We start from the raw sequence: 26,000 nt of genomic DNA, 5'->3' as shown, positions 1-26,000 counted from the left end.
TAATACTGGTTTATCACCTGCCTATTAAGATATTAACGGTTTATTAGCACTAATAAAGTAAGATCTTATTTTACATCCCAAATCCTACCCAATACCCAAACCCAACTACTAATATGAGATCAAATGAGCTCTGGAATAGCCTTTCTGATAACGGCCGAGGCTCAGACACACTCTCTCTGTTCCAAACTAGACCTATCTTTTTAGTAAAGCATACACACAGTGCATCACATAACGATGTGATGTATGAGAGTGCTCCATGCAGGTAAGTGGGCTTGACAACCTCCTATTGGATACCCTCCTGTCATAATCCAGGAGAAATACTTGTAGACTTTATATGTTTGCTTCTATGTTTGATTATACAAGTCATACTGCCATTTTCACATTGACATTTAATATCTCTTGTTCAAAAACGGCAGCTACACTAATACTTTTCTTTATTCTCTTTTTCCCCCTGGGATATTAAAGGTGCAGTCGGTGATTGTCTTCAGAAACATTTGTTGTTGTGCTGGTTGAAAGTTTCTTCCCATTCCAATAGTAATGAATAAAGTAAACGATCTAAATGTATTTATATGTATTTTTATATTTTGGGTAAGGCATAAAACAAAAACATTTTCATCCAATTAAATATTGTCAGGCCGACATCTCTTATAATTCCGATAAGTAGCTCAAACCGTCTGTCAGCAAATGCAGATCTGAACAACTGCTCGTTTGTACGCACCTCCGCTTACCGCCGTTTGTGCATTGACGTGCTGCGCATTAACAAGAGAGAGAGAGAGCACGAGCACGCAATCAGCAAAAATATGCATCAATTTATAAAAACCTAAATCAATATTGGAGTTACCTTTGCACGCTGGAGAAAGGATGACACCATGGCTGAAGGATTTCTCTTAGACAGGTAATGTTTTGTTTTAAAACTGTTTTAGCTTTACGCAAAGCTGATGTAACGTTAGATGTTGTTGTTACAAATGGCTTATATCTTCACAGAAGTGTTGTTCAGCCGCTAAACTCTTCTGATGAAAGATTGATAAGGCTATTTTTAGTTTCATAAGGTCCTTTTACAACATCGATAATGTAGATTTTAATTAGTTTAAAGGGTCACGAAACACCAAAACACATGTGTTGAGCTGTTGACAGTCGTATATGTGTCCCACACTGCTAAAAACACTATTAGGACACCTATATTTCACTAAAAAGTGTAAATTGGTTGTTTTTGCGTTATTTCAAGCAAATTCGTACTTCCGGTTTGAAACGAATTTTTGAAGCTGCGTCACGGCTATGACATAATAGCGTGTATTCCAGCGTGCAGACTGGGCGTTAACCACAGTGCCTGCCTTGCTCGTAGTCGTGCTCTCTAGTTCTGCGTGCTGTTTGAGCTGCATATCATATTAGACATCTAAAAACGGTCAGCATTTGCAGGCAAATATTTGTGACAACAAGCAACGTGAAAACATAACGTACAGCACATTCCTCTCTGCTTGAGAAGATTTCTCAATGGATTTCAGAGTAAAGCAAACAACTATTTGCAATCTCATTTGCAATTCCTAGAAGTCAGAGAAAGCCACAGGTGTGTTTGAAAAGACAAAGCATGTCTAGTGAAACCCAAGTTTACTCGTCTGACTAGTCAGTGTCACAGAGTTTGTTTACGTGTGCTCTTCCTAACATGTTAAAATGGATCACCTGTAAATATATTAAAGGCGCTAAAAAATATACATTTCCAACTACAGACAAATCCAAACAATCTACACAATGTAAATGTTGATCTATTAGATTCGACTACACTAAATTTAAATGAACATTTTTGGATTTTTTCAATTGACTTACATTATCTTTACACTTCCGAGGGTGTGTGATGCCATTAGCACGAAAAAACAGCACACAATCCGTCTCACTAGTTAAAATTAATTAGTTAATTATTTGAACACTCCTTGAAACTTCTGGGATAATGCAAGTACAATAGTCAGCAAAAAAATATAACCCTGTTCTAGGGTTTTTTTTTTTTTGGATATTGAATAATGATTTATATGTGGACATTGGATAATAAAAGAAATCGTACATGTTGTGCCTTTAAAACAAATTAAGGTAAGGCTTTAGTAACAATACACACAGTTTACTACAGGCTTATTACTTGCCTATTATAAGGATATTAATTGTCTATTAGCACTTATATAGTATGATCTTCCATTAAACCCAACTACTACCTTACCTAACTATTAATAACCAGCTAATTTGTACAACCCCAAATCAGAAAAAGTTGGAACAGTATGCAAAACGCAAACAGAATGTAGTGATTTCAAAATTTACAGGGCTCGACAATAAGGACTGCCCAATGGCCCGGGGCCAGCGTGCGAGACACTTGGGCCAGTGTACAGAATGTTACTGGCCCGATCGGGCCAGTGCTGCCTTTTTGTCTGCCAGATCGAGCCAGAGCTGCGACTGTCTGTCAATTGTGTCCAAATACAATCTTACGGTGCTTTCACACATAGACGTTTGTTTCGGAATCTGTCTCGTTTCTCCCGTTAGCGCGTTTTTTTTTTTGCATATATCCAGCAGTTGCGCTCGCATCCGCGCCAAATCAATCAGTCCGAGATCGCCTGAATGAGACGGTCTCTGTCCTATTGAGCGGATCGATTGTAGCGAGAAAACAAAACAATGCAATAACCCAGGCTATATCACAGTGTATTATGATTGTGTAATAGCCATATATACGGCTATATGAAGAGAGAATGATGAGCAGGCGAGATGTCATTCTTACCGGTAAATGCGAAAGTGAAAGCATGCTGAAATATTACCGAGAGCTGTTTATTCACCCTTATCTCAGTTTATCCGTTAGGAAAATTGACCGAAGTTAATATCTGATCATTTTTTTCCATGTTTTAATCTTACAATATGTTGTGTTAGGCCAGTTGTTTTGTTCATTTCTGCACTGACAGCTCGAAAGAAAATCAACATTGATCTGCTTCGCGATCTGATGCAGTCTCGGTTCATCTGCTATGTCTCTCTATAATTAAAGCCTAAAATACAGAATTATAGTCAACGTTTCTTTAATAGATCGATTAATTCAATAGATAGATATCTACAAAACCTGACAATTGAAACGAGGCTCTGTATGAGAAAGTCTGACCTCGATTTGTATTTGGTGACGATGTCTGTAGGTTGTTAAAATTAAAGTGCACAGAAACGCCAACTGAGCCGAGGTTTGAACCAGCGACCCTCTTGCTGTGAGGCGACAGCACTACCTACTGCGTCACTGCCTCACCTGGTGTTGTACATTATTGAGCTAAAAGTCTTATTAATGGTTTGTTTATAGCGTGAATTGTACATTAAAATAAAGTGAGACCCAAATAAAAACTAAAAGTCAACAAATTTCAATTTCATGCTTTCTTTTCCTCCTCAAACACAGTTGGTTTGGGCATTCTGGTATAGAGTAGTCATAAAACATTTCAAGTGGATCAAGAAGTTTTTCCAAAGAATGAGTGTTGTTAAATAGTAAAACTTTGATGAACAATGTTGATCCGATTGACTATGGTAGAGCAAGTAAACAGGCGATTAAAATAAATACCTTGTGTTCTTACTCCAAAAGGAGGTGGGTAACTGCTGATCTTTGATAGCCGCTTATAATTAGGATCAAGGAACATGGGAGCTGGTTTTGAAAACCTAAAAGAATAAATAAAAGACAAAGTTAAAACAAGCACATTATCACTCCACAGGCTTCATGAAAAAGAGTGAAACGCCACGATAACTGGTGGAATATTGAAACGGTAGAGGGATTATGTGGTTCGCATTGCCCATAATCCACAAGCTAGTGGTGTGTTTATCAGTGTTTATCAGTATCAAGAGATGAGCAGTGGAATGTCTAAAGAAGTCCAGCCTTAACTTGACCTTTCCTCAAAACAGACAGAGAGACTTATATGGAGCGGAGCTCACCAAGATACAAGTATCTCATCATCTACACACTTCTGGAAAAACAGAAACAGCACAGATGTTATTTAAGGGGCGAAAAAACTCAAATTTCAGACATTTTTGGCCGTCTTTCGTACATTGTCGTAGATTTAAAAACGTTACATATTTGGAATCTTTGGCTCATAACGATTCATATGCCTTTATGGCTCTACGATGCACTGCTACATTAAGATTTGTCAGAAACCTACTTTTGAGAACTTGTCCTAGGTTTTTGTCCTAGCATCATTTATTTTTGGAGTAGTTTTTTTGATACAAAAACTATAGATAATATTTTAAAAATCTGTTATAAAATTCTCATCTGAAGAGTAGTTTTTGAGTTCTTAGCTGCAGCAGAAAACGTTCAAATATTTAATATTAAAACTTTTTTCATTTTGACGTCTTGGCTTCACCTAGAAACAGCTGTACACACAACAGCAGCTTGATGACGCAAGCGCACCAGAGTTCAGAAGGAAAAAAGATGGTGGCAAGAAGAGGGGGACAATAGAACTTGGGTTTGGACCAGGCAATTGAACCAAGTGTGAAAGCACCCTAAAAGAACTTCAATTAGGAACTATTTTCTTTGGGACACCTGATTCACTATAATCTTCACTAAAATCTTCTATGTTAATCTCATTTGTTTCTCTTTAACTCTTCCAATATGTCTCTCTGCCTGCTCACTAGGTAGAGCTGATTGGGCCCAGGTGGTGCTCATCATTGGAGCGAGCTGCAGTAACACGCTGCTACAAAAGAGTTTGTAATTAGTTTGTTCCTTGTTTTGTTTCTCCCTTCATTTGTTTGCTCATTCATCTGTTTGTTCATTCAGATTTTTGTTTCTACCTTCAGTGTTCCTTTGTTCATTAATTAATTTGTTCGTTCATTCATTCCTTCCTTAGTTTGTTCAGTCGTTCCTTGAACCCTTCTTTCATTTATTTGGTCGTTCCTTCATTCCTCCATTCGTTCACTCATTCATATTTTGTTCCTTCTTCATTAGGTCCTATGTTAATTTATTCATTTGTTTGTTCGCTCAGTCCTTCCTTGAATTCCTCCTTTGTTCATATGGTCCTTCCTTCTTTCGGGCCTTCCTTCCATTTCTTGTTCGGTTCATTCTTCATTCATCCATTTAGTGATTGTTTAAGGCTGTTTGGCGATTACAGCCAGTAAACATCCTTCATTTTCTCATCAGTGCTGTGCAGTCTATAAAAAGTCTCTGGGTCATTGCGTGTAAAACGTTTGGACATCTTCTTGGACATTTTTAATGCTTCCAAAAGGCTTTCTGCATTTTTAAAGCGCCCATGTGTTGAGGTTGTTCAGTGTGATGCGATTTTCTTTCTATGTGCGATTTTATTGGACAGGAATCACAGGACTGATTTTTCTACTTTAGCCACCATAGACGAGAAAGAAATAAAGTAGTGACTGCAGATTAAAGGAAAATAGTGGAGTAAAAGTACCGATACTGCACTAAAAATGTACTCAAGGGAAAAGTTCACATTTTTTAAACAACTTAGCAAATTACAATTCCTGAGAGAAACAACTCAATTACAGTCATTTGAGTATTTGTTACTTTCCACCACTGCTTATATTGAAAATGAAGTAAGGTATCTGGGTAAAACCAGTCTCTATAAGAATGCAAATCTATCCTCTGCATTCTTGGAATTGAGAAACAGTCTGTATGTTAACATCCTCCTCCAAGCATGCACCTGATACAACCACCAACATCAGAAATTGATTGAATTTTTGGCTGGCTGACAAAACAGCACCTTAAGACTATGCTCATGTCCACTGCAGCTGCCGAGCCCTGGTGTAATGTGCTAATGACACAGGTGCTGCAGTTTTCCAGTTCCCATGAATACAAGCCAGTCTCTGCGCTTCCTCACATCCTAGCAGTCTAAGTGAAGGTGACACAATTCCTGCTGTTTCTCACCGGCTCCGACTTACAAACACGTACGCTTCTGAGCAAAGAATGTGAACCGTTTAGTATTACCCGGATTATTGTGCACATGACCTCAAACCATGACCAGATGTCATAATAATGCACTACCTGACAAAAGTCTTGTCGCCTATACGAGTTTTAAGAACAACAAATAATAGCTTGACTTCTAGTTGATCATTTGGTATCAGAAGTGGCTTATATGAAAGGCAGAGGCCACTAAATTATGCTTATTTGGCCAAAATAAAATATGGTCATGCCTTGATTTTTAATGATTTCATTAGGACAGTAAGGTCTGACTTTGCTTAGACATACGTCTTGTCACTGAACAGAAATAATGTCCAGTATAGAATATAAAGTCATGCTGCAGTGGAGACAGAATGAATATTGTGTCTGACTCCATCATGAGCTTGGAGGACTGCATCCATACATCTCTGCAATGACTCAAATCACTGATTAATAAAGTCATCTGGAATGCCAAAGAAAGCGTTCCTGCAGGACTTAAATGAGTCTTTCTGAGCTGTGTGTTAATTATTGATTAATCTGGTGCTATTTTATCTCTCCTAAGGAGGTTTACTGGAAACATCTAGTATCAGGTATCACGGTGATACACAATGCTTCACCAAGTATAGGCATGTGCATTGTCGGTTATCACTAATTAGCAGAATGTGAAAGGGATTAAAACAGCTTCACAACAAGTCACGTTCATCAATTAATGCCAGATGCTAATTAACTCGATGACAAATACTGAAGATGCAATAGACTATTCACAATTCTCTTCTGACACATGAGGTGTGTTTAGCAAGTTGGAAAAATTCTCTAAAAGTCTAGGTTGTTCATGTGACATGCATAAGAGGATACAATTATTTTAAAGATATTTTAAGGTCCCATAAAATTAAAATAAAGTTTTTTCAGGTGTTAGTATCAGTATTAATAGTTTTAAAGATGTCTATAGTGCGCTCTAAAACAGTGACAAAATTCACGTTTAGAAGATATAAAACTGATGTAAACAAATAAACAAAGCTTGTAGTTTTTGTCACTTCCGCCTAAATGGATCAGCGATTTTATACACGTCACTTCATTCTAGTTTCTCATCTAACCATAGCCAATCAAATGCTCTCTAGGGTATGACATGCCCCGCCCCCTTCAAGACGCTTCTCATTTGCTTTTAATTTGCTGCACTTGAGCTCAACCAGTCTCACTGGCAGAGCTGTGATAAAACAAAAAGCTATGGGGGGGTTTTTTAAAGGGGAGGAGCTACACTATGTCCCACCCTGTTTCAATTGAGATTACGTCAAACATAGAATAAAAATACATATTTCAAAGCACTTCACGGGACTTTAATCTAAATTACAAAAAAAAAAAAAAAATCAAGTAAAATGTTTAGATTCATTAAACAAAATTTATACTAATTAACATAACAATAATGTTATGAAAAAATGTCTCTAATGTCTCTTTTTAGTTTTTGTATAGTCACCCAAATCTAATAATGAGCAGCAGTAATTCACTATGCACTTCAGCAATATTTAATATGTCTGGAAATTAAAGAGATTTTATCCCGGACGAGCCCCCATTAAATATTACGATTTAAAGGGCACCTATGATGAAAATAATTTTTTTGAAGCTGTTTGGACAGAACTGTGTGTAGGTGTAGTGTGTCCACGGTCATATTGGAGTGATATAAAGACAACAAATCTCTTTTTTTTCTGATGTTAAAATTGGATCAAAATCCCTTCCATCTTGAGGCCCACCGCAATGTGATGTAGGAGTTCGGTTTTCCCGCCCACCGATTTGATTGACAGCAGGGTATTAACACGTCTCTGTAGTAACGTGTACAATCATATGATCAAATGTGATCAAGAATGAGTTTCACAAGTTCAAAATGTGCATGTTTGTAATGAATTACAGGGATTTACTTCAGCTTTACTTCATCACCATAGCCAATGTCAGTACAATTATAAAAGGCGCTTCAGGTTTATTTTGTACATTAACGTATCCATACAGCAATGGATATAACGTGTATCCAGTCAAATTTGTTGTGCAAAACAGTGCAAAGTTAAATGCACGCGCTGTGTATGTGTGTATGTGTGTGAACTTAGTAACTACATGTTTGTGTGTGACTCATTGTGGCAGAAACACTTGATTAACTCCACAACAAATACATCAAATAATCATTGGGAAAGTTCTTACTGTAGTATTTCTCACAAACGTTACATAAGATCTGCTGCCTTCATGTCTGTCACTGTGCTGGTTATCTGACGCAGTCGAGGCGGAGCTTGAGGCACACTGACAGGCACGTGGGCGGGGAAAACTAGAATTAAAGGAACAGGCAAAAAAATAGCTACATAGTGTTCAGAGCTGAACATTTTAACGTTCAAAAAGTTATAATAAATATTCTGCTGGGTGTTATGAGCTGAAACTTTACATACACATTCTGGAGACACAAAAGACTTATATTAAATCTTGAAAAGGGGTACAATAGGTGCCTTTTAATAATGTTTTTAATTGCTTTTTATGTAAAAACAAATAAAGTCAATGCACAACTGTATGGATGCATATTTTAAAACAAACAAACAAACAAAGCATTCACTGACCCAAACTCTCCTCCATATTAATCTTAGAGTTTCTGTTAGAAAGCTTGTGGATAAATGAAACCTTTGCGTGTCAGTCGTGTGAATCAGAAGCAGGTCTCTCACGCACTGGGGGCCCAGAGGAGCACAGCGAACCGAAAAAAGAAAGATCAGCATCCTTTTTGATGTCAGTGGGCACTTTTTTTAAACATGCCTTAAATCAACACGTAAGGGATATAGAGCATTCAGGGCGAGGAATCTTCTAAACACTGAAATATTTAAAAGAGAAAAAACAAATCTCTTTTCATCCCACTCTGAGCTCCTCCCAAGAGCACGGCATTCAGAGAAAAAAAAACACCCTATAACGTCTTTAAGACAAACTACACGTCACACATGCACTACTCTTATACAAAGAAAGGAAATAGCCAAAGAACCAGGTCATGGTCATTCTCTTCCTTTCCGTGCTCTCAAAAACAACCAAACAAATAAGACAACACAAACTAAGAGCTAAAATTAGTATAAAATAAGAACACCATTAGGATGGAAATGTGTGGGTGATCTAGGCCTACAAAGCTGATTGATATTGATCATCATATCTGATGTACAGTTTTTAATGATGGCAGCATAAAGACGCCTCTCAAATGGAGAATGAATTCACATGCACTGCTCAGGTGTGAGTTTTTCCACAAACTTCAACAGAGTGTCAAAATCCTGCTGCTTCTTTGGGTCTTGTCAATCAAATCTGATCTTACATTTGTATTCTCAATTGGATTTAAGTCAGGTGATTGGCTGGGCCATTCTACAGCTTGATTTTCTTTCTCTGAAAGCCTTTGAGAGTTTCCTTGGCTGTTTTAGATCATTGTTTTGCTGAAATGTCCACTTTGGTTTTATCTTCATCCTCCTGCTAATGTTGATGTTGAACTAAAGCAGCTGATATCCATCTACAATTAGGAAGGGCAGAGGGTTACTGAACTACTGAGAGATTTCAACTGCTGTCTGGGCTTTCACTGGATTTCTACACCTCCCTTTCTTCATGTGTTCACCCCTTTTCCCTGTGTTAATTTATTTTATTACACAGAACTTCATTAGTAAACTAATTAGATTTGTTTTTTGCATATATGGATTTCTTTGGTTGCTATCAACATTCAATGAAAATTACTATTGATGCTCAAATTAAATATGCAGCAACTCATTTCCAGAATAACCAATAGAACTGACCAATGACTTTTTTGACAAATTCAATTAAACGAACATGAGTGATGATACTTTTCTTATGCCTACTGCAACATGTCAAGCACACAATGAGTACAATACACACTTTCTTGCAGGGCATCTTGCTTTTATGAAAAATAAAATCTACGTGGCTATAATTAGCAGAAAAATGGGGTGTGTGTCTGCGTGAGGTGTGTGTCTGACATGCGATCTGACAGTGAAATCTGCTTACTTTGGATAGATCAAAGTCATCTTGGCTTGTGCGAATCCTTGTTTACACTCGCCTTTACTTAGGTTACCATACTTATACTGGAGCTCCAAGGGCCTGTGAAACAACGACAGAAGAAGAACAAAAGACAAGATGTAAAATCCAAGAACAGAAAATTCCTAGAAATCTGATGGGCTGTCAAACAATCCTAACATGTGTGAACGTCACTGCATGACATAGCAAAATACCACAAGCGTGCAGTTCATTTTTCCGCAGTAAATACATTGTTTATGTATATATATTTTTGTGTTTCCTTTGTGAAAGTTTTGATGCATTGCAGGCTCCCTGTAACATTCAAAATGTGCTTAAGCGGCGTGATTTTTAATTTGCTCCCGAAACTGCTGCAAATGGCTTCTTTCTGTTTGACACTTGTGTTTCCCCATGGGAAAATATCTTTATATTAAAGTAAGGCTACTGCTCGGCCCGGATCATCTCCTGATAATTCCACCCAAGGTTTAATGTTTTAAAGTAATTCTTTAAGAAATGTAGCCTACTTCTTTATATCAGTCATTGCTTTCTTATATTATTTTCTTTATTAAATTTTTATTATACACATACATACATACGTACACACACACACACACACACACACACACACACACACACACACACACACACGTATATATATATATATATATATATATATATATATATATATATATATATAWTTTTTTTTTTTTTATGTATGCATGTATGTATGTATAATAAAAATTATATACTTATATACACATATCTATATATATATATATACACACATGCCGCAGTTATGAATATATTAAAACGTGTTTGTTAGTTCATAAAAAATGTATAATAATGACAAAAAATACTAATTTGTGAATCTCCTTACTTCCGGGTGCAGCTGTTGCTGGGGTATTCTGGGAATTTTTTCTTCCCCCTTGGTTTCAAGTGTGGTCCTGAAAAGTCTTCGTTTGAAGGTGTGTATACCCCTTGCCCTTAGCCCTACGCCTTCAAGCTTAAGAGAATTGGGACACCACTACCCCTATCAAGGGGTAGAATTGGGATTGGGCCTAATTAGGGTTAAGATGTAAACACTTACATTTCCTTTATATAAATTACAAGGATCAATGGTTTTTGAGATCAAAAAGTAATGAAGAATAAAATGCATAGATGTGTGTACATTTTCACTGCAACAGAAAACAAGAAATGTCACGAATAACCCTAACACTGTAAAAATCTGTCATTTTAGGTCACAAGAAACAAATAGGTTTCATGCTAAATAGCCCAAGGGTGAAACCATACTGTCGGTGAAACACTAAACATTAATTTTCTTGTTGGCTTAGTCCCTTTATTTATCCGGGGTTGCCACAGTGGAATGAACCGCCAAGTTATCAAGCAAGTTTTTACGCAGCAGATGCCCTTCCAGCTGCAACCCATCTCTAGGAAACACATTCACACACACACTCATACACTACGAACAATTTAGCCTACTTAATTCACCTGTACCGCATGTCTTTGGACTGTGAGGGAAACCGGAGCACCCCGAGGAAACCCACGCGAACGCAGGGAGAACATGCAAACTCCACATAGAAACGCCAACTGAGCAGAGGCTCGAACCAGTGACCTTCTTGCGCTACTTACTGCGCCCCTGAAACACTGAACATATAAAACCAAAATCCGAGACTAGTCTTTCTTAATTTTTTGGGGTTTGGAGCGAGAGGAATGCAGCTGTAGCATTATTTTACATTATAAAAGGCCCCTTAATCAGATGACAAGCTGTTTGAAGAGTAGTTTATTTTATATAAGCGCCAGTATAAACCCGCTAATTCATTGGCCTGAAAATGGAAACTTTCTAGTGAGTTTACATCGATCAAATGTGAGTGCTGGACATATGACGATGACCTGTTGACAGTGGCATTTATACAGGTGGGCATTAATGGTAATAAGAAAGGTTGAGCTATGTTTTACTTCTGGTAAACGGACCTCCCATACAGATACAATCAGACAAGGCTGGGTGAGAGCCAAGACATCATTCATTAGACATGCTTTAGGGCGCCATTCATTATCCTTCCAAAGTATAGCTCAAATAAACAACAGGCTAAGTTATTAAGAGAGATAAATTGCTGGACAGTACTGGCCAAAGTGAACACACACACACACACACACACACACACACACACACGCATGCATGCATGCATACTTTGAAGCTCTCTTACAAAACCAAGTGAGCAGGCTTGCCCTACATAGGCAGCTGCCTTTTTAGGCAACATCATTATTGAAATGTAATGTAATGTGCATTTACATAGCGCTTTTATTGTGTATGGCTATACACCCAAAGTGCTTTACAATCATGAGGGGGGGTCTCTACACACCATCACCAGTGTGCAGCATCCACTTGGATGATGCGATGGCAGCCACAGGACAACAGCGCCAGTGCGCTCACCACACACCAGTTATTGGTGGAGTGGAGAGACAGTGATACAGCCAATTCGATAGATGGGCTTTATTGGGAGGCCATGATCACAATGGCTGATAGAGGGACTTTGGCCAGGACACCGGGGTTACACCCCTACTCTTTACAAAAAGTGCAATGGGATTTTTAATTACCACAGAGAGTCATGATCTCGGTTTAACCGATCATCCGAAAGACGGCGCCCACTGACAGTGTAGTGTCCCCTTCACTTTTTACTGGGGCTTTAGGACTCACACAGACCACAGGTTGAGCGCCCCCTGCTGGCCTCACTAACACCACTTCCAACAGCAGCCTAGTTTTCCCATGTGGTCTCCCATCCAGGTACTGACCAGGCTCAGCCCTGCTTAGCTCAGTGAGTAACCGGTCTTGGGCTGCAGGTTGATATGGGAGAATCTTCGTCCATCACAATTGTGTGTGTCACACAAACAGAATGGAATAGAACACTTTAGGAGGCATAAAAAATGCATTACACATATTACTCTCTATTTTTGTGTATATTAAGTATGTGATTACTCCATAATTATTACATGAAACCTAAAATCAAAGGAATTAATATATGCATATGGTAACTAGAGACATTTTTTTGTGCTGAAAGTTTTTATTTTAATGAAAGCTACACAGGTCGTATTAAAATTTACATTTATAATCAATTATCAAATAGTTTTTAGAATGTTTTTTTTTTTCCCCCAAATAAATGGATTTCATAAAATGGATTTAGGGTCTCTGAACTGTGCCCAGGCACATTTGACCCCCATTTCCCAGCTCCTTTGACAAGTGTGAGTGCTCCGAATCGGGCCCAGGCGCAGTTCAGTTGAGCTTTGGCACAGTACGCTTTAAGTGCAGGTGCAAAGCGCGAAACTGAAGACGCTACATCACTTTTAAGGTACCATTTCATATGGATTTTTTTAGGCCCAATCACAATTCTAATTTGTACCCCTACCCCTTCCCCTTGAAACAGACTGTGAAGGGAAAGGGCTTCAAAATTTACCTCTAAGAAATGGGATAGCACTACAACATCTGCACACATATTGTCATCATGAGCTCTTACTTCATCTGAGATCGATGATCGCAACTGTAGTCATTCCAGTCGTGTTATTTTATTGGTATTTATCTTCAAGAAAATTACTGAAGGCAACAATATCATGTTATTATAACAATATAATGTGGCAATCAGCTCATAACTGTACTGTGCATTTAAACCGTGGCCATATTCATCAATGGAAACACACAAGAATAACATTAACATAGACAGGGTAAAAAGCTTATTCCCAGCCACTAGACTTTTCTGACAGGGGATTAGAGTGTCATCGAGTGACTAATGTGAAAGTATGTTGTGGGACTACTATACAGAAGTTATTAAGGATTATAAATAGCCAAATTTAGCAGTTTTTATTTTATAAACATGCTTGTTTGTTGTAAAAATTCAATTTAATAACAACCCCCCCCCCAAAAATACTAATTTGTGCATCTCTTGACTTCCATGTGCAGCCATGTTGTCGTTGTAGATGGTGTATTCTGAGAAATTTTCGTACCCCTTAGTTTTGAGTGTTGTCCTGAAAAAATGTATCTAGCACTTTAGCCCTACGCCTTCAAACTAAAGAGAATCGGGACACCCCTATCCCTTTACGTGAACGCACAAAATGAGAGGTAGGGATAAGGGGAGGGCTAAGATGAAGTAGCCCATTTTAAACTAATATTATTGTAAATTCATTTATTTAATACAATTAACAGATCTTCTATTTAAACAGACTTGCCGCTGTGCATTCTGAGAAGCATAACTAAGAATGTGCCTGAAAAACAATGCATTTTTGAAATGTGATAAAGGCTGCTGATGTGGGACCACAACCTTACACTTATGGATGCCACATGCTCAATGTGTTACTTACAGTTTTTTGTCAAGCTTGAGAAGGAATCCCTGCTTGTCGTACACTAAAGAGAGAAGAAATACAACAAATCAAACAGAGTGTATGCCCCTGCATGAGAAAGAAGAGGAAGATGGTTATTTACACAAAGAGAAAGAGAGGGCAATGTTTGGAAAGAAAAGTACATTTGGTATAAAAGGAGAAAGATTGTAAGGTTAGAAATGAATCTTGTAGTTGTAGAAAGAAAGGGCTGTTTACTGTTAGACCAACACGAGTAGTTCATATACATAGTCAGTACAAAAAAATCAAGAAATTAAACCCAAAACATTTTCATATTTTGGATGTAATTGTATAAATGTGGGTTTGGTATGCAAAATATACGTTTAAATTTGACAATCTACACTAGTTAATTAACATTAAGGCATATTAAACTAGAGGTTTAGAATGTGAGGTAGCTCATAAACAATTTACTTGTTTGGCATACACACATACCAAACCAAAAAAATCAAGTAGCAAAGACAAAAGATGCACCTCTATTTAATGACTCTTCAAATGAAACAGCATTCAGCCGATGTCATTGTTTTCTCTGAAAAGCCGAGAAGCTAAATTCAGAAACAAAGTCATGCAAATACACAAATGCAAACACCAACTGAAATAACTTTCAGTTTGAAGAAGTAATAATGTGTTAACAGGATCTTGGTGAGATATCTGGTTGATATATTTCTGTTTATACTCCTCTGCTTGAACAATAACACACCTTATTTACTTTAGTAACTTGCTTGAGCACTTCCACATTAACATAAGCCTAGTATAGACCATTTCAATGTGGTCATGTCATAGGCCCATGAACATTTCCTGCTTGCTATCAGACTTTGTATAGCTGTAACGAGTGGCAAATCAATCATAACTTCATGTTAAAACAGCTATCCTCACACTATTTATCAATATGGGGCTCTTTATGGATTCCCCGAAGCCATAAAAATGTAAAACAGGAAGTGCGCTGGGACCATTGTTTTTATTTACATCCCTCAAAATGGTTGAGATTCATGAGTCAAGGATTGGTGAATTGTGTAGATTGTTTCAGGATAAGTGATTTAGTTATACTGTATAAGGTTGTATGGATTGGTTTTGCAAAATGGACATGAAATATTGATTTGGTTTTGAAATGTACACTGAGAAAGTAAATATGAGGTGGTATATGTAATAAGTACAGCAATGGAGGTCAGTTATATTTAGCTTCTTTACTCAATGTCTGAAATTGAATGATAGGAGTGCCATAAAAACTAATAAAGGTTAATGACCATGTGTGCACTGATAAAAGGAGTAAAGATTCAATAACATGCTTTGTCATTGAGATCAATATATATAACTGTACTGGATTCCGCAGACAAAAACATTAGACTGCACAGTTCAATGAACCCAATAATAATGTTTTATAACCAGAATGACGAACAATGTGATATAACCATAGATTAAAGTAGATGATAACGGAGATTTATTACTTCTCAACAAAAGGAAACTGATAAACCTGAAAAAACATGAGCAATAATACAGAAAGACAGAGAAAAAGATAGAAAATAGGGCTGCACCATACTGGGAAAATGTGTGATATTGCTGTTAAGTGTCGCGATAGCAATAGCAAAATTTCTTGACATATAATATTTCCATAGAGAAAAGCTATTTTAGGAGCTTTTTAAAGAAAATAAACAGGTAATAATGGATAACTTAGATAAACATTTAGACAAGGGGTGCCCAAAATGGTGCCCAAAACAAATATCATTGAGACCCGAGGGCCAAAGGTAAATATACCAAACTATATTACATAAAATTTGCTATAGGTCATTTCCTAATTAATTTATTAATACTTGAAAATGAAGAGAAAACATTACTAGGAATGCTTCAATCGATTGGCCAATAATCTCATTTCATATCTCGATTGGTACTCGCCAATTTAGTCGATCTCATGAACCAATCGTAGGAGTTTGTTTATGAGTTTACAAGCAGAGGAAGACGCAGAAGCGCTCCTGTATATTATACATATGCTAAGCCGAAGCAAAATGAATGAATGAATTGTTTTCTGTAAAGCTGCTTCTGGCCATGACATGTTCAATGATTATGTGTTTAAGGTATTATGTGCAGCATCCTTCATTTATTTTAGGCAAGATCCTCTCTTAAGGTTCATACTTAGAGGGAAAATGTGCTTAATGCATTATAAAGCTTGAAGCATTAGAATCGGTACTTGGTATCGGCCGATCACCATGACAGTAAATCAGTACTCGGTAGCGGCTGCAACAATCCTGATCGGAGCATCCCAAAACATTACTTTAAATGGTATTAATTAATTAAGTATAACTTTTTAAATGATAACTTATTGCAATAAAAACATAATCGCTCAGATTTATAACAGTGGAGTTCAATGCTGGATCAATCTGCCTTTGCTCACTAAAGTCTCTGCATTATCAGGTGACAGTGTGTACATTTAATTTCAGTTAGCTTTTGACAATAAACCAAAGGTTACATTAAATTTGAAATGACAATCTCGAAACATCCCCATCATTCTCCCTGTCTCCTCAGATGGAATGCCGTCATGGCACGGCAAATCAAAGGCTACATGGGCCAACTTTGATATAGATATTCGGAATCTCATTGGCTGTTGTCATTTTCCTCTCGTCTCTACTCCCATCTTTAGTATGTAATTTCAGCTCAAGGTTCACCTTCTATGCAATGGCAGAACACCACCTAAATAAATCCTTTTTTTATTATTGTTTTTAATAGTTTCTTTTATCTAAGTGATTAAAAACTTGGCAACAAAATCAAAGCAAACAAAATAAAAGAATATTATGCATATACTATTATCGTGATCAGGACTGCACGATATTAAAAAAATATGCGGAATCGTTGTTGAGTATTGCAATGTTTCTTATGATATGCCATTTACCTAGAAAATGCAAATTTTTTATTAACTATGTTTTTAAATCTTTTATAAATTTAATGACGTCAAAATTAACAGAAAAAAATATTTTAAGATTTAATTAGAGTGAATTAGGACTAAATGTCTGTGTCAACGTGCAAACATTTAGTATCTAAAACACTATGTATGGTTGATAACCTCAGCAGAACAGCAACTACTGGGGAGGAGGGTCTAAATATGCTTAGTAAGACCCCATCTGATTTGTCAGAATTAAATAAACAACCAATGCATAAGATTAATGTAATTTATCACGTCTGCGATATGTATATTGCATATACTATTAATAATAATGATAATTGTTCTGATGTATTGTGCAGCCTAATTAGAAAACCGATAAGAAAAACCTGAAATGAGAGTTAAAAAGGAAAGAGGGTCAGTGGCAGAACAGCTCAGGGTTTCTGGAGCAGAAGTGTGGTCTGTCCCTGCATTTGAGTGTGTGTGCCGCAGTGGTGTTGCATTAGAGATCGCAGCAGCAGTAGCAGCAGGTGTTAGATCATAGCCAGAAATCACTGCACAGAGACGCTTACAAAGATTACAGTGCTTCTGTCAGCTGTTATCACTACGCAGATATTCTGGGTCAAACTCAGCTTAAGCTCTATACTGACAGCATCTGTGACATGAGACAATGCACTAAGTTGCATTCTGTAAACTCCTTTGTTTAACCGTGTTTTTCTGAAAAGCAACAAAGTATTTTTAAAGCTGCAGATGTTGCTGACAGACGTTGAGTTTTACCAGAAACTTGTTACAACTGTTAATGTTTACTAGGGGTGTAACGAATCATGGTTACGTACTGATCACAACCCACGGTTCGGAACACACATAACCTGTGGATTAACACATTATTTTTTTACTTGTAAATATATCCTAAATTTGTAACGATCACAGAAAAATCACCTATCCTGTCATTCAAATCACATGTATGAAAGCGTTTATGCTTACCTGTAAAATATAATGATGAGGGAAGAAGTTGTGGTTTGTAATTCGGGATGTGGTGAGTTTCTCAGGGTATTAAAGGTGTTTTCTGTCACTATTGTTTGACCTGCGTTAATGCATTCAGTGTAAGCTGCACGAATAATCATTAAAAGATCGGGATCTCAACACCCACGCAACATAAATTATAAATGATGGTGATTTGCATATTATTAATCCTTAAAGATATAGTCTTTAGAATTAGTTATGAAGTACAAACAGTCAAAAAACACAAAAGTACAAGGACAACAGTTTATATTTTAGATAAAACCACTGATGTTTATGGTAAAGATTAAAATCACCGTCATATGCATTTAATGACGCTCAAAAATAAAAGTTGTAGGCAGCAATTACATTATTTAACCAGTAGGTGGCGACAACCAGCCATCAATAATACATCACTGAATAATTCTTCAAAAATGATTAATCTAGCAATGAAACATGTTTTATGAGTGAATCACTGAATCATTTATTAAAAATGACACTAAATATACATTTAAATACACATTGTTTACTAAATATACACTTTTTACATGTAGCTTTATCAGCAACAGTAGTAACAGTAGATTTTTCACAGCAGTGAATAATTTAAAATTTATTTTTATTCTGCTGATTATTTCTTTTTTTTATTTTAATAAAATTACAGCTTCTAAGTTCTGTTTGTTAAAACTAAAAGTGTCTTGCAGCACTGTTTTTGTAATAAATGGAAAGCAAATTACATTCGTCTCCTCCCCTTTTGGCTGATGCGAAAAATGGTCCAATCCCTGAGCAAATAAAACCATAATGTGATCCGAACTGTGAGAATTGTGATCCGTTACACCACTAATGTTTACCAATCATAACTATTTTACGCATTTAATCCCTGTTTCAACTTTTATAGAGAACCTATACTGTTTAAACAGGGATAAAATGCTTATAAAAGTATCTTTATTGTAATCTGCATTAAACTTTAATATAGGAAGGACTTTGCTACAGGCATTTATCAGTATCCAAATGTTTTTTTTACCATCAAGACATTTTAGTGATGTTTATTGGGTTTGCATTTAATGGGAATAAAATATTCATTCTTTATTAGCATCATTATTAGGTCAGACAGAAGCACAGCAGATGTCTTTGTATTGAATTTGCAGGAAAAATTTGCTAAAAGTACTAGACGCAATGGAGAAGCTTCTAAATGTTGGGAGATTCAATAAAATATATATAAATCAAATTGCAGTGTATTTTACAGCTTAAAACAGGTTGCACAAGAAAAAGCATGCCTCATTATACAGATTGCTTATAGTTAAACTTTTATACATGCAGGATGCATTATTTTGATGAAAAATGTCAGTGAAGACATCTTAAAAAAATGCTTTATATAACAAATTAACAAAGAATTAAGCAGCACAATGATAGTCAACAATGATCCATCATTATTTTTAAATTGGTCATTATTTTTTAATGCATTCATTATTTAATAATCATTCATTTATAGATACAACCGTTCCAAAGCTGCATATATCTTTTGACAACCAACCCAGTCTCCTCATAACACATTTATATGGTGTAAACTGAATCTCCCAACACTGATAGGTAGGTAGGTAGGCAGATACGGTATAGGGTGAACCTCTACCTGAAGCTACTACACGTCCCACGGAGAGTAAACTATCCAAATCAGCCTCTGAAACACAAGAGTGTAAGTTCAACACACTGAAGCATATCATCACCTCTGCCCGAGTGATGTCAGATGATTTCAGTGTCTTTAGTAAACAGTATTTAGGAGATGTACCCGGACAAGAATGATGACAGCGTCACTGAGCCATGACTTACTCAAACCAGTTATCAGATCAAACAACATTTACAAAACAAGCAAACAGGCCAGTGCATTACAGCACATGCGATTACAAATTATGCATTTATTTAAAAATGAAATCAATGTATGAGAGAAACTGAAGGACAAGCAGAAGTTTCCACCATTTGTAGTTCCTAAAAAAGCTGTGATGAGCAGGAGCACAATATTATAATCAGCCAATATCTTAATAATAGGTACTTAAACTACAGAAGTGCAGTTGGTTCAACGCTAAGTTTTTTTTCTACTGGACCTATTGGGTTAGTGGGAATTTTACTTGCCCTGCCAATATTTTCACTGGCCCCATAGAAAAAAATAAAAAATAAAAAAAAATAAAAAAAAATAAAAAAAAAAATAAAGAAAACTTAATAGCTATTTCTTAGCCACATATTTTAAAAAGCCCCTATTATGCATTAACAAAAAAAAACAAACTGTAATACTTCAGTTTTGGGGGTCTCCGACAACAGGCTGATATGCATGCAAGATCAAAAACACTTCCATTGTCTTATAATATGCATTTATTTTTACCTAATTATACCAACGACTTCCATAGAGTATAATTTGTTTAACGATTCATTTGTTCCCAAACCCCTCCTTAAGCTGCGGTCACACTGGGCTTTTCCTCCCATTGACTTCCATTTATACGCACGCGAATGCGTCAGAACGGAAACGCAAGGTCATGCGTTAAGTTTGCTGCGGTGCAAAGTTTAAGCTTGGTGAACTCTGACCTGCGAAATTGCACTACTTGACTGCGTGAGACCAACCGAAGATCAAAACATGACATATCTGGATAGAAATTAAAAACATGGAGCAATCACTGGCTTTTAAAAATGTCTAATAATCTTGTTTAATCCCGCCCCTTTTCGCAGAGCTGTACAACATAATTTCGCAAACTCAAACTCTGGTGTGACCGTCACATTAGCATGATGCTAACCTGCGCTTATTGGCCCAGTCCGTTGTGATTGCTCGACTATGTTCAGCGTGAGACAAAGAGAAATGCCTAATACGGCTGATCAATATTGTTGAAATAGTCGGAGTGCAGAGTGTGAGCCCAGTGCAGGAGTGCATTAAAGCAATGCAGTTTAACACCAGCATATTGCTCTATTCTTAACCACAGCACATATTCAGTATTAATCCTCACAGTGGCAAAAACTGAACTATTTTAAAACTTGACCACAGCACAGGTGTAAGAACAGCTGACAGTGGGCATAGCAACGACACAGCAGAGAATCGCAAGCTCACAAATGCATTTGAATTTGTAAACAAAGCGGCACGCGTCGCGTTTTCAATGTGACATTAGACACGATATGAGAATATTAAGCGTTAACCAGACACAGTACACGTGGTTAAAAGCAAAAAAAAAAACACAATTAAATACATAATTTGAAGCTAGAGAAAACAAGGAGGCAACCATTTTATTCTCACTTAAGTTACTTACACTTGTGTAATGGAGGAAGAAACTGATCCATGAACTGTGTACTGTAAAGTTTCTGTCAAGCTCTGACAAAGTCCCATACATCAGTAGTCTTTTCTGATCCTTCCTTTAACAAACGACCAATAAATCCCCCATTGTAAGCGTGTAGATTGCAGAAGCACGTGTCAGAAAAGTGATGGGAACACAGCACAAGGCTGGGGCAATATTGCTGAGGTATTTTTGCAAAAGTAAACCTCAACCATTGACTCTTCACAGCCTCATCTTTGTGTTGGGAAAATAACACTAACTTTCCCCTCACACTTCATAGCACAGCGTCTTCTTGACATGATTCAACTGGGATCTGCTACAGTGTTCGTCTTCCTCTTTTTATTTCTACAGTGTTTGTGGGCAGGGCCGCAGGTTTAAATTTTCCCTGGTCTGCGCGTGCAACAAATGGGCGTGTCTTGAGTTACGTTTCGACGTCACGCCAACTAGGCTAAAGATTCGTTACAGTAGCGATTCATTCGAACTACTTTGAGTCGACTCTTTTATAGAAGAATCAATAGTTTTAAACACTGTGCACTTTCAGATTTAAGCCTTAGCTGGCTATTTCACTTCACTTAGAGCTGTCATACACACTCTCTAAAATGAGCAAATTTTTAAGTGTTAAGCAAACAAAAATAGCAGCATGGAAAATGTGCAGGTATTTTATTGTAAAACAAAAGGGGGTTGCCCTACCAAACCGACAGCAAACTGCAAAACATCACTTAATTTTTTTCATTGTGTTGTACCTACGTAAATGTCTGCTTCAAGATGTTAGAAACGGATGGTTTCTTTTTGCCTCATAATTTGATGTTGCCGTCTCTTCTGTGTACTTATTGTTAGCAGGTTATGGAAAAAACTAACGTGCTCACAACATCCAATCAGATAAGAGGAATCAAAAAGCAATATGGTTTTTACCCTATCACAGAGAAGGTAGTATTTAAAGGCTTAAAAGCACAAACTGTTTCTCGATTATTTTATTTGCATGCAATTGACATCGGGCCAGTAACGATCCAGTCATCAAAACATTATTGTATTACAATAATACAAACCGATTTAATCCAAATGCTAGTTGAAGAAGGTTAACTAAAATGAGAAACAGTGTATTTGTACATTTGTCATTGTTTTTCAGTACTGAATGAACTGCATGTTTCAGCAGACATACAGTAAAAAACTCAATTTCATGCATACAAACACATTTAATACTGGGCTTAAAATCAAATTGAACTTGCCTCAGAGGATGTCAATGGAAAAATATTATCTAGATTAAAATGTTCTGCTTTAACGATTGAAAAAGGTAGCAATTAAGACTCAGATTTGATTAAAGACTACAAGAAAAGTCTTGATAAACATCTGCTTCATCCAATCTGATAAACATTTTTAAAAACGTGAGAATAAAAAAAGCTTGAAAATGTAATTCAACCATTTTCTGTCTGGTGGACTTTGTAGGGAAGCAAGAATATTGACAGGAAAAAACACCCGAAAGGGGAACATGCAAAAACTTGCAGAAGCGATGACAACGTCATTGTGAGCATTGAGCAGCGAAAGCTGATTTCCTGTTCTTGCACATCTGAGAAAACGAATGCTGCTTGTTATGCTGTAAAAAAATATGGTAGCATTTTGTGGTGAAATTTCAGTGTGACACAGCCCAGTGAAAGTGAAAATGTCCTAAAGCTCTTGTTTGTTGCATGAGCCAAAAAGCAGAGCACAACCAAATTATTAACAAATGCTGGTCAGACTTAGTTAGAAAGATCATTTCCAGTTCCACTGCATGTTAAAAAAAGTGGATGCGTGTATCACTTGTTATGACTTTGACACCAAAACTCTATTGAGAATGATTGCATAAACATCAAATCAAAAGCCATTGGTAAACATCCTGTTAACTGATTTATATTGTGATCATTTGACAAATGCTCATGTCACAAATGCTGATATCCAAATGATTGATTAATGGTAGAACAACGACTGAACAATAGATTTGTGTTAATGTTTGCTCGCTATCCAATAAATGGAATGTGAGATTTGTGTCATTTAATCTCACACATATTTCTAGTATACAACAATATACACCAACATTCACAACTGAGGGTCATTAATAGGCATGGGACCATAACCGTTTTCAAGGTATGGAAGGCTGCAAGGCAGTTTGCAAATATCAAGTTTTTAAAACAGTCAACATTTTTTGCAATACCGTTACTATGGTATGTGCACGATATTTTTATTTACGTTTTGTTTTTTAGGAGAACAGTATCTCCAGCAGAAAATATATCTAAAGATGCCATTTTAAAATGCAAAAAAGTCAGTTTTTGAAACAAATGACAACAGCAGAAGTCAATAATTAATTTAGCCTGACAGGTTTACTCTTCCAAAATATTTCAAAATAAAATGTATTGTGTTCAAAAGGGTAAAAAGTTTTTGTTTTTAACACAGACATTTAAAAAGAATATATTTTAGAGCAGTAATCGTAATACTGTGATACCGTGAAACCGTGATATATTTATCCAAGGTTATCATACCGTCAGAATTTTATACTGGCCTATGTTAGCATTTTTATTGAAAATTGAAAGAAAATAAATACTTTTATTTAGGAATAATGCATTAAACTCACAAAAGTGGCAACTTTCATGATTTTTAACTAAAAGAAAATTATTTTTATTCAAAAAGGGACAGTTCAAAAATGAAAATTCTGTCAACATTGATGCTCCCCCTTCACTTGTTCCAAACCTGTCTAACTTTCGTCTTTTGAACACACGTAAAAAGATATTTTGAAGAATGCTGAAAACCTGTAACCATTGACTTCCATAGATTTTTTTTTTCTACTATGGATGTCCTTTGTGTTCGACAGAAGTAAGAAACTCATAAAGGTTTAAAACCAATTAAGGGTGAGTACATTTTTAAGTTTGGGTGAATTATCCCTTTAATTATGCCTTTAAGAGTCAAACCACACTGAACTGAACTAAACTAAACTGATCTTCAACTCTGAACTTCTATGTTAAACTGTGTTGACACAATCTACATTGTAAAAGCTTTAAAGATGAACTGAACTTAATTTAACAACGATCTATAAAACTACCCATAAGTAGGACCACACACAATATGTGTGCGCAGAAATCCGCAGATTTTTAGCCCACCATTGATTCTATTTACTTGTAAATGTGTGTACATTTATATTATATAATTATATTATGTTTCAGTAATATTATTGACTGATATGAAAATGTTCATATGATTTATTTACAATACACAGTTTGTAATGTCATTGTTTTTGTCTTTAAGTGGATATATTAAATGAGAGACTTGCTTTGTTTACCAAATAAGTGGATCTAAATTGATTTGCATTGTAAACATTAAATAAACAGCAAGAGTCAGTCCAAATCACTTGATAAATGTGGAAAAAATATTTAAAAGCCTTTACTGACATGACTATTCCTTAAAACTGCACCAACACGATAAGAGTAACGGAGATCAGGTGCGTCTGGAGTTTCTTTTGAACACTATGATCTCATGACTTATTAGAATATCTAAACAACACTGAAATAATATATTGAACACAAGGTCAAATCAACAATCATTATTAATTCAGCATTGAGGGAGGGAACAAAACTGTTAATGAGAAAAGGAAAATGATGCATGTTTCTCAACATATTTCTCAAATCATACAAAGTGAATGTGTATAGAATAAAGCCACAAAAATATGTACAGTTGAAGTCAGAATTATTAGCCCCCCCCCCCCCCACCCCCCCCCCCCCCCCCATTTAATTCTTTCTCCAATTTCTGTTTAACGGAGAGCAGATTTTTTTTTAACACATTTCTAAACATAATAGTTTTAATAACTCATCACTGATTTATTTTATCTTTGCCATGATGACATTAAATAATATTGTACTAGATATTTTTCAGGACACTTCTACACAGCTTAAAGTGACATTTAAAGGCTTAACTAGGTTAATTAGGTTAACTAGGCAGGTTAGGGTAATTAGGCAAGTTATTGTATAACAATGGTTTGTTCTGTTGACTATCGAAAAAAATATATAGCTTAAAGAGGCTAATAATTTTGTCCCTAAAATGTTTTTTAAAAAATTAAAAACTGCTTTTATTCTAGCTAAAATAAAGCAAATAAGACTTTCTCCAAAAGTAAAAATATTATCAGACATACTGTGAAAATGTCCTTGCTCTGTTAAACATCCTTTAGGAAATATTTTTAAAGGGGGGCTAATTGTTCTGACTTCAACTGTATATATAAACAAATAAACTAATATAATGAATGTATCATGAATCCCTTACGAAAAGAGCACCGACACACTATTTAAGCTACCCCTGGGCACTTTTTGCTTGATTTTGAAGTTTAAAACGTGTTTTCTTTTAATTTTCATATATTAAGTTTTTAGTTACGATACTCCCAAAATCATTCCACATAAATCTTCTGATATTATACAAAATTCTGCGCAGAAATAGCAAAAAAAATGTCAGCAGATTCTGTCTGGCCATACCCATAAGTGACAGCATTTATTACTATTTCTTTTAAATGACCACTGTACATTAAAACGGTACATTTTTCAAAGAATTC

At 36.1% G+C, this 26,000-nt stretch overlaps 1 protein-coding gene across 24 annotated transcripts in view; it reads right to left on the bottom strand.

Annotated features, from left to right (window-relative positions):
* st3gal3a (ST3 beta-galactoside alpha-2,3-sialyltransferase 3a) overlaps positions 1–26,000 on the bottom strand; it is a 71,167-nt gene that overhangs the window by 34,797 nt on the left and 10,370 nt on the right. For 6 of the 24 annotated variants that reach the window (XR_012407227.1, XR_012407228.1, NM_200355.2 and 3 more), the window contains exons 3-6: positions 19,762–19,809; positions 14,234–14,276; positions 9,881–9,973; positions 3,560–3,654 (exon numbers count right to left, since the gene is read on the bottom strand). Coding sequence is in view for 19 of the 24 variants with exons in the window: in NM_200355.2 (NP_956649.2) it covers positions 3,560–3,654; positions 9,881–9,973; positions 14,234–14,276; positions 19,762–19,809 (279 nt within the window). In the remaining 5 variants the exon portion in view is untranslated. Of the gene's footprint in view, positions 1–3,559; positions 3,655–9,880; positions 9,974–14,233; positions 14,277–14,740; positions 14,796–19,761; positions 19,810–26,000 lie in introns of all 24 variants that reach the window. The other 18 variants (XR_012407231.1, XM_073952713.1, XM_073952718.1 and 15 more) reach the window with 4 other exon arrangements.

Source organism: Danio rerio, chromosome 6, assembly GCF_049306965.1.
Source record: "Danio rerio strain Tuebingen ecotype United States chromosome 6, GRCz12tu, whole genome shotgun sequence".
Lineage (NCBI taxonomy): Eukaryota > Metazoa > Chordata > Actinopteri > Cypriniformes > Danionidae > Danio > Danio rerio.
The sequence above is the reverse complement of the archived record's forward strand: the minus strand, read 5'-3'. Positions and strand labels throughout refer to the sequence as shown.